This window comes from Poecile atricapillus, chromosome 3 (genome assembly GCF_030490865.1).
Source record: "Poecile atricapillus isolate bPoeAtr1 chromosome 3, bPoeAtr1.hap1, whole genome shotgun sequence".
NCBI classification, from domain to species: Eukaryota; Metazoa; Chordata; class Aves; order Passeriformes; family Paridae; genus Poecile; species Poecile atricapillus.
In genome coordinates, this window is record NC_081251.1 from 93,473,658 (window position 1) to 93,483,317 (window position 9,660).

General features: G+C 42.4%; 1 protein-coding gene across 2 annotated transcripts in view; it reads right to left on the bottom strand.

The window, feature by feature from the left end:
* The window catches only part of UBR2 (ubiquitin protein ligase E3 component n-recognin 2), a 55,028-nt gene extending 46,776 nt beyond the window's left edge, over nucleotides 1-8,252 (bottom strand). For both annotated transcript variants that reach the window (XM_058835202.1, XM_058835203.1), the window contains exons 1-3: nucleotides 8,084-8,252; nucleotides 2,685-2,944; nucleotides 297-375 (exon numbers count right to left, since the gene is read on the bottom strand). In XM_058835202.1, coding sequence (XP_058691185.1) covers nucleotides 297-375; nucleotides 2,685-2,944; nucleotides 8,084-8,161 — 417 coding nt within the window. In that variant the 5' untranslated portion in view covers nucleotides 8,162-8,252. The remainder of the gene's footprint in view (nucleotides 1-296; nucleotides 376-2,684; nucleotides 2,945-8,083) is intronic.
* Nucleotides 8,253-9,660: the final 1,408 nt, after the last annotated feature.

Genomic DNA, 9,660 nt, shown 5'->3' on the forward strand with positions numbered 1-9,660 from the left:
GGAAGTCAAAACAATTCAAAACCCAATGTAAAATTCACTAAAGGTAATGTGTTAAAAATAACATACATTTGTAAGCTTAACTTACATAAAATTCAATTGCTCAATATTTTAAAGTGTTAACTTCCAGAAGTTACACTCAGATCAAAACACTCAAGTTCACCTAAGATTATTGCAAACATTCTGAACTTTGTATTTATCAGTATTTGGAAATACTGTATACATTCTTAAACTTGAAACTGTTTCACACACACACAAAATCAATAATAACTATGTCATTATCCTGCAGGATCACTAACCCTGTATCGGTGCTCTCTGTGAATGCTTCCAAGAAAGCATTCCATGCACAACACACAAGTCGGGTCAACTGCGCAGTCTCTGAGAACAGCAACAACAGAAAGAAAGAAAAAAAAAGCATTAAACATTTGCTTTTGCCTTTAATTACACATTTTACAACAGATAATTTTCAAATATCATCTAACTAATGTATATATGACTCTGAAAGAGGAAAGGGATGGCTTTAAAGAGGGGAAACAAATGAAATAGAAAAAAACCCTGTTCTCACACATAAGAGCCTTTAAAATATTGTGTGGGTAGTATGTCTAGTTGCATAATACAGATATTGCCTTCAAGAGGTGAAACAAGTATACAGGCAAGTAAACAGATGAATTATATAACCCAAGTAAGTTCTCTCAAGTACAGAGTACCAGCATTAATGATCTCCAGCAATCAGGGAGGACATTTTTCACTGAAAACTGGGAAGAAAGATGGAAGCAGAGGTTTGATTTAGTCTGTTGCGTGCTAAGTTCAGCCCTACAAGCTCACTGATGAGCTGCAAGAACACAATTTTCTCAACCAGGAGATCAGAGACCATAATGTCTTGTCTCCTATATTAGACAGAAGGAATATTTCTGGTACAAAGGGCTAAAACAAACGAGATAATTATGCATTATATTTAACTGTCTCCCTGAAAAACACTGTAATGCAACTGACTTCAAGGCACCACAAAATTAAGGCAGCTGGGTTTTACAATGTAAAAATAAATAGCAAGAGAATGTCTGTCTTATGATTATTATTAAAACTAGAATTTAGAGAAACAACTTATTTTGTTTAAAAGAAAACACTAGAGATCACATGAAGTCTCATTATCAAAAATTCTCAAAATAAATGATGGAAAGATCATCAGGCAACCATAACTTACTATGCATGACGTACTATACACGTTTTCTCCAGAAGAGCCATAAATGGTAAAAATGTCAAAGCAAAATTACACAAAGGCTTTTTGTTTTAGAATAGTTTATGTCCATGGCATTATTTTTTTTAGATTTAAAAAAAACAAATAAACCACCACTTCATGCAACAATGTGCCTGCAGGACTTGGTAGATCAGTTCTACAATACTGAATGTTCATTCTTCATTCTCAAGTGCACTTGTGGCAGTGTACTTACAAACTCAGTACCATTTGTCAAGTAATTTCTCAGACAAGTAACTGTGCCTATACCTAAAGCAGAAGCAGACCTGTAAGCTGCACAACTACACAGAAAATCCACTGCTTTTAATGTGGACTTGGAAAATAATTAAAGCTTAAATTAAACTCTGATTATTCTTCATTACCAGCCATAAGTTAAAGAAAATTAACACACAACAGGAATCAAATGTTTCCTGATCAACAAAAAATAGAGAGGGACTCCATCCTCAGCATGTTAATAATCAAATACTGTTCATATTGAGCAATGAAAATGCTGGAAATCCTGCAATTTTCTTCTAAACACACTTGCTTTTTCAAGACTGACAACTCAATATGTATCTGAAGTAGCCACCGGTTTAGTCTTATCCCTCTCATTGTAAAGAGGTCTCAAACCATTTCCAAACCCAAAGGCCAGTAAGGTGCGTTTCTGTAAGAGGAGAGCACTAGAAAGAAAAATTCTTCCACTACCATTCTTTCCTTGCAAATGAAGGGGATGGAAACCCAGACAAGTAAACCCTTGAAATTAGAGAGACATTCTGTCCCCATGTCACCTCACCAAGTGTTCAAGTGTCCCAGTGAGTGGTAGAAACCACAAAAAATGAGAGGAATTTGTGACACAAACAAAACTTTTAAATTACAAACAGTCCAGAAAATAGAAGATGAAAATGAACCTACAGGTAGTAATACAATGGCCTAAAACTGAAGATTCTTTTAAATACTTGTAATTGGTTAGGAACTTCCTGTTCTCCTTCAAGTAAAAGTATTTGTACTTTAGAGATAGAGGTAGGGAAGGAGCTAGAAGCTGACACAGTTGTTTTAAGCATCTGATAGATCAGTTTAGAAGGTCATGGAAATAGGTCTAAAATACAGGATGAACACTAACAGCCAATATTAAACACCCAAAATACACACACATACACTTTCCCACTTACTTCTGATTAATACCCCCAAATCACCCTGAAAGGTCACCCCAAATACTTTCTTAATCTTTCATTTCTTTTGTAAAGAAAACATTCTACACTACACTAATTAATATTTCTCCATTTATACATCTGTAGTGTGTTAATTTCCCCCTGATCCCACCTGTCATGGAAGACTGCAAGGTTACCTTAAAAATACATTTTGGGTATTAACTTTTCATTAGGACAGTATATTCTTATTGCAAAATGTTCCATGACTTCATAAATCATAAATACTTCACAATGTTAAGTTGAACTACCTGCAAGAATACGTAGGCTCTCCCACTTTAAAGACACGGCCACAGAGGTGGGAAGGTCTGTTTGCTTGCTCAAGCTTTGGAAAACCAAATGCAGGATCTTCACCACAAAGATACCATTCCATTGGTCCCAGCAAAACGTGTTGTGCCAGCATGTCTTCTCTCTGAGGGGCAGGGTTGGGGCCCCTGCAGTAAATTTTTGGTACATAATAGGCCAGATGCTGGTACACTTCTTTCTGAAGGTCGTTTGTTTGCAGCCATTTCTTTTATATAAGAAGAAATGAGAACACAAATTCTTCATTAATAAACACACCAAACATAGTTCTAGCCATTTAGGTCATTTTATTTCTATATGAAGTATCTAAAATAGCATTGCAAAACTAGAAAGCCATGCTTCCTTCTAAGTGTTAAATCTAAATGATCACAAAAGACAGATGTCAGGAAACGAGTAATTTGTTTCCCTGCTCAGTTTATCCTTTTGACATACAGAGAATTAAGAGAAAAATTCACTAAAATTTTCCTCCAGGATGAATAACCAGTAAAATATTGACAGTGATTTTTAGGATATGGCCTAGACTACACTGGTCACATTTCTCTGGAGTACAGACAGATGCCGCCAGCTTGGGACACAGAGGATCAGCATGAGCCTGGAGTTGGCAAGGAACAGAGACAAAAAGTACATGGAGAAAAGCAAACACAGCATTAGGTAACAGTCCCTTCCTCATTTAATTTCAACAAATCACCTGAAAATGAGGGAGTTTTGGTTTCTCCTGCAACCAAAATAACTCATCTGAATTACTATTTCAAGTGTGATGTTAGATCCACAAATTCTTGCACTGGGTTTGTGAGGCAAGGTTTTGGTAGCAAGGGGACTACAGGGTAGCTTCTATTAAAGCTGTCAGAAGCTTCTCCATGTCCAAGAACCAACACCAGATGGCTCCAAGATGGACCCACAGCTGGCCAAGGTTGAGCCAGTCAGAGACAACAGTAGCCCTTCTGGGATAACAGATTTAATGGGGAATAGCATATTTAAGGGCACAAAAAGAGAGGAATAGCAGCTGCAAGATGTGAGTAAGAATACAGGAGAATAACATCTCTGCAGACCCCAAAATCAGCGCAGAAGGAGGGGCAGGAAGTGCTCCAGACACCAGAGCAGATATCCCCCTGCAGCCCACAGAGGTCCTGTGGGGAACAGAGATCCAACAGGGATGACATGCTAGAGCAGCTGGATGCCCAAAGAGACTGTGACTCCACAGTAGGAAGCCAACGTTGGAGCTGGCTTCTGGCAGGAGCTGTGAAGATATGAGAGAGGAGCCCATGCTGGAGCAGGCTTGCTGGCAGGACACCATGGGGCACCCACACTGGAGCAGCCTGTTTCTGAACGACCGCACTCCCTGTGAGAGACCCAGGCTGGAGCAGTTCACAAAGAACTGTAGCCCATGGAAGGACTGACATAACTTCATGGAGGACTGTCTCCCATGGGAGGGACCCCTCGCTGGAAGAGAGGAAGGAGGTGAGGAATCCTCCCCCTGAGGAGGAAGGAGTGCAGGAACTGACCACATCCCCCATACTGTATCCATCTGTGCTGCTCAAGGGAGGAGGCAGGGAAAACACAAGTGAACTTGAGACAGGGAAGAAGAGAAGGATGGAGGGAAGGTGATTTTAAGATTTGGTTTTGTCTCTCATTACCCTACTCTGATTTGATTGATGATAAAAAAAAAAAAAAATTTCCCCTAGTCGAGTCTGTTTTGCCCATGACAGTAATTGCTGAGTGATCTCTCCCACTCTTATCTACACTACAAGCCTTTTGTTGTATTTTCTTCCCTCTCCAGCTGAGGAGGGTAGTGAGAGAGCAACTTTGGCGGGTACCTGGCACCCAGCCAAGGTCAATTTACAATTCTCTTAATCAATTGCAAAAAAATAATGTTGGCAATTTTTAAAAGGCATCAAACTACTGAACTGCCCTAAGACACTTAAAACTCACAGTGTCTCCTAGTTTTTTTCCTTCCCCAGTATATACACACAGAATAAAAAAATACTCTAGGACAACATTTGTTTTAACTCTGCCTTGTGGGTAACAAATTTAGAAAGGTTTAAACCTTTCTAAAGTTAAGACTGCAAGTTTTTTATAATGAACAAATGGGAGCAACCAGATACTGCAAGTGTCCACTGATTAAATCCTGTGTTACATAAACAGCCTCAGCATGACATTTCTCATTGTAAATGTGACAACCAGATACCCCCTGGCAACTCTGAAAAAAAGAGTTCAGAATCAACCTAAAACTGTACATGAAAACACAGAATTAATTATGCCAAAATAAATGGGTTTGGCGATCAAATGTTAGAGCTTGATTTACTCTGAATTATTTATAACTTAATCTAAAGAACTTATGTTTGAGATAACACAGTTGTAGTAAGTTCCTCTGGATATAGACATTCAGAGTCAGCTGAGCATCTGTGCAGACTGGCTGCATTTTTGCTTTTTTTTTTTAATATATTGAAGTAGTTTCATTTACTAGATACGTTTCTCTAAAGTAGAACTTGGTACTTTAAATAAACCTAATTTGTCGGGGTGCTTTCTTCACTTCTCTTTTCCTAAGTTTGATTTCTTAGAGTCATGATTGATCTGCTAAATCTTTCTATATTCATCTAGCTTTGATGGTCAAAGCCCAGTTTTTTCCCAAGGAAGTCCATGGGGAAAGGTTGCCAAAAAGCCATAGCCAAGAATGTAAAAGTTTACAGATAAACTCACCATTCCCACCAGGATTCAGAGAATGTCACAGAAAAAAAGATTAAAAAGTAAAGTTTTCAACAAGAATTTTATTTTTTACCTTTATATTTTATTCATTTTTCCTCTCCTTTCATCAGCTTTGTCAAATAGCTACTACTGCCAGGAACTGACCCAATCACAGTGGTAGTGACTTGATATTTTCCATTATTTCCATTTAATAAGCTTGTTTTTACATTATTTTCTATAGCATCTACTAGTTATGAAACTGCAGGATTTTTTCAGCAAAATATCTTTAACTTCAGTCTTTTAATTCAGCAGTATATTAGTAATTTCTAGCTAGAAAACACACAGTGCATACTAGCTACACTACAAGCTCAGACAAATACCTAGGCAGAGAAAATTCTTGTTCCTCGAGTAAATGGCTTCCCCATCCCAAAAATTCTGGGAGTAGTTGTCTGAAAGTTAGGTGTGGCAATGATGAACACCACCAAACCTAAATCTTGTTTGTGGAGCCAGTTTTATACACATAACTGTGCATACAGTTTTGAAAATCAGGTCCTGGATGAAACAATATCAGAAGGAAATCCAGGCTACTAGGACAAGGAAACAGATGTGACTCTAAGAGCTGCCAGGAAGGCAACTCACAGGTCTGTTGTGCAAGCAATACTGTTAATAGAAATATATACACAGGTATACATATGTTGCACTGCCTTTCTAAATTGCTACCTGGGGAGCACTGAACTCCAGAAAAACTACTCAAAACCCTGGAATCTGTTCTTTCATAAAAGCATTCTGCATTTAGGCAAGGTTTAAATTAGTATTTGTCTATCTTCTAACCTGAAATCACACGCAAGAAAAGCTAATATTCTGCTCTCCCAAGAGAGGTTTTTATTAAAAAGGGAAGTGTACTCCACTTCCTCCCTCCTCACACTCTCCTGCAACTTTAACTGCCCTGGGAAAAAAAAAACAACGTGCAAAGCATTGATCAAACCACATCTTACATAAGTAAATACCTAATGGTTCATCAGGGTTTCTATTAAATTCCCAGCTAAGTAAGAGATACCAGGAAAACAAAATGCAGAATACTAATAAGCCATAAAACAACTCACTTCTTTGTTTCAAAACCCAAAAGGTACAATTTATGGGGGTTTTAGCTACCAAAAAAAAAAAACAAAAAAAAAAACTTGCAATGTAGATTCATGTTATGTTACAGAGAACTTTTTTTTGGATTTTTGTTCTTTGGAATTATCATTAAGTTGTTGACATGAGAAACTGAAGCCTTAAGTGCTGCAACTATTGCTTTGGGATGGTATTTGTTTTGTTAATATTAGGCTATCAGAAAAGTAATGCTATCAGCAGAGGAGCAAGAAAAACCATACTAGATTTGAATTATAGATTTCAGAATTGGAGCTTGTGTAGGTGATGACAGATAATAAAAATGAGAAGGAATTGACTACATTTAAGTTGGCACTTCTACCTACAGCAAATTTCTAAATGTATTCCCCTGGGTGCATGATTGCCTTGAGCTTACCTACAGTGTGACCCAAAAAAACCATCTGCTATTCACACAGACGAGATAATTTGGGCTCAATTTGGACTACTTTATAAATGTTTGATAGAATTAATTGGTTTGCTGTGGAGAAGAAGGAAGACTAATCCTGGAGGTAAACTAGGTAGGATACAGCTAACTGTACACATTTGCCCATCTAATCATATCTTTGTCTGCTTTGAAGATACACAAGCATAATCTGAGGATAATCTGAATTGTAACAGTCTTTTATTTTCATTTGGAAAGCAGGCAATGTAATTCCCACTGAGGCACAGACAGCTCTTCAAGATTTTATCCTACAGATATGCACATGAGCAGTCTAAATACTTTAATATATACATCCAACTCCTCAAATACCCGAGTGTCTAAATGGACAAACATTTATGCCAGAAATTAAACTTCCTCCGAAGATTTTACCCTCGAGTCTCCATTCCTCTTTCAAATATTCTTTGTAAGAGCAGGAAAAGTATATAAACAGAAGTAGATTTATTCAAATATTACACTGATTTTACTAATACTTCCTCTAAAAACACCCCATTCTAATAATCCTAAAATCAACTACTGCAAGCTTTTCCAGAACCGCATCTTTAATAGCGGGCAGGAGGGAAGAATCCTGTAACGGCATTTCAACACTGTAAGGCGTTTTGGGGTCAGACATCCACCAAAACTAATGCGGGGGGAATCTCCTCAGGTCGAGGCGTGATTGCCGGTAGAGAGAGGCGAAAGGGCAGCAGAGGCGGAGGAACGTAACTCCAGGAAGCAGTGAAGGAAGGGGCGAGATGCCCGGCCGCCCCCGGCAGGGGATGGCCACGTCCAGGCAGCTTCCAGGGAGCCAGCCACCTGCGCCAGCCGGCACAACAGGAAAAGCTGGCTGATCGCTGCCATGGATTTCGGCTGCTGCAACAGCGACGCTGGCGACAACAGCGAGCTGAGGCCACAGTGGGACATCGCTGCCGGCCGGGGGTGCCCTCAGAGCCAGCCCCGGCAGGGTCAGCCCCTCCCGAAGAGCTCGCTCACCCCGCGGAGCGGCCTCGCCCCGGCCCCGCGAACGGCTCCCCAGGCCGGTGCCTCCCGCGGCCTCCGAGCCCCCGCTCCCTCCCAGCGCCCGGCCCGCCGCCTCACCACGGCGATCTCCTCGGCGGAGCACTCCAGCAGGCTCTTGTCAATGGCCTGCACCTCTGACTCCAGGTCCGCCGCCATCTTCTCCCTCCTCCTGCCCCCTGCCCCGCACCGCCGAGGCCGAAGCCGGGACAGCCGGAACGGGGCCCGGGCGGCCGCCCAGCCCGGGGAACACACACTTCCGCCCCGCCTCCCTCACGTCACCGGCCGCCGCGCCGCTTTCTGGGGGCTGCAGTTCTTCCCCGGCGCTGCTCGGCTGAGACACGGCGCTCGGTGCTCGGGGCCGCGCTGCGGGACCTGCGGGGCCAGGCCGGCGGCCGGTGTCCGGTGTCCGCCCCCCGGCCGCCTCCGCGGACCGCCTGCCCTTCTTGCCTCACGGAATCCCAGTATCACGGGATGGGTCAGGCTGGAAGGGACCACATCTGGTCCAACCTTTCTCCTCAGGCAGGGTCATCCCAGAGCTTTTCCTCCAGACGGCTCTTGGGTGTTTCAATGAGGGAGACTCCACAACCTCTCTGAGCAATCTGTTCCAGTGCTCAGTCACTGCACGGTAAAGAAGTTCTTTCTCATGTTCAGGTGGAAGTTCTATCATCAGTGTCTACCCCTTGCCTCTTGTCCTATTGCTCAGCACCACTGAGCAGAGCCCAGCTCCATCCTCTTGACACCCTCGCTTCACATCCTTATGGATATTAATGAGGTCCCCTCTCAGTCATCTCTTCTTGAGGCTGAACAGGCCCAGCTCCCTCAGCCCTTCCTCATAAGAGAGATCCCCCAGTCTCTCAGTCATCCTCATTGTCCTCTGCTGGACCTGCTGCAGAAGCTCCACATCTCTTTTGTAGTGAAGAGCCCAGAACCGGACACAGCACTTCAGATGTGCCTCACCAGAGCCGAGTAGAGGAGCAGGATCATCTCCCCTGACCTGCTGGAAATGCTCTTCCTAATTGCACCCCAGGATTTTGTTTGCCACCTTGGCCACAAGGACACTGCTGGCTCATGGACAGCTTGTTGAATACCAGCACCACCAGCTTGTTGTTCACCAGTTTCCCCCAGTGCAAAGCGATATCTGGGACTGGGGACATCTCCAGGTGACTGGCAAAGCTGGGTGCCCCCTTCAGCTGAAATGCCCTTGTCAGCACTGCCATGGGGCAGTGAGGGCTTCCTGGAGAGCTCTGACATTCCATGCGGGTGGAAAGAAAATAAATTGGTAAATTATACAAACATGGAAACTATGGCTTTAAGACAAATGTTACTAAATAGCAGAAGCTATAAATTCTGTTGCTCAGCTGCAAGCAGGCCACCCAAATTGAGGCGTGCCTTGGTCGCTCAAGTGCGGATGCTGCTCTGCGTCTCAAAAAACAAATCACCACCACTAAACCCAGCAAAAAGTCATCCTCCATAACTCCTTTTCTGCACATACAGGCTCAGCACCTTACGAGGCCTTTCTGAAAACCTGTTGTACCACTGCTGTACCCATGGGTTTGCCTTGCTCCTCTGTAATTACAGCTGGGCCCAAACCAAGCAGACGTGTCTGACCATGCGTGCTGCCACAGGGCACCTAAGAGTGCTGAGGCTTAAAAACA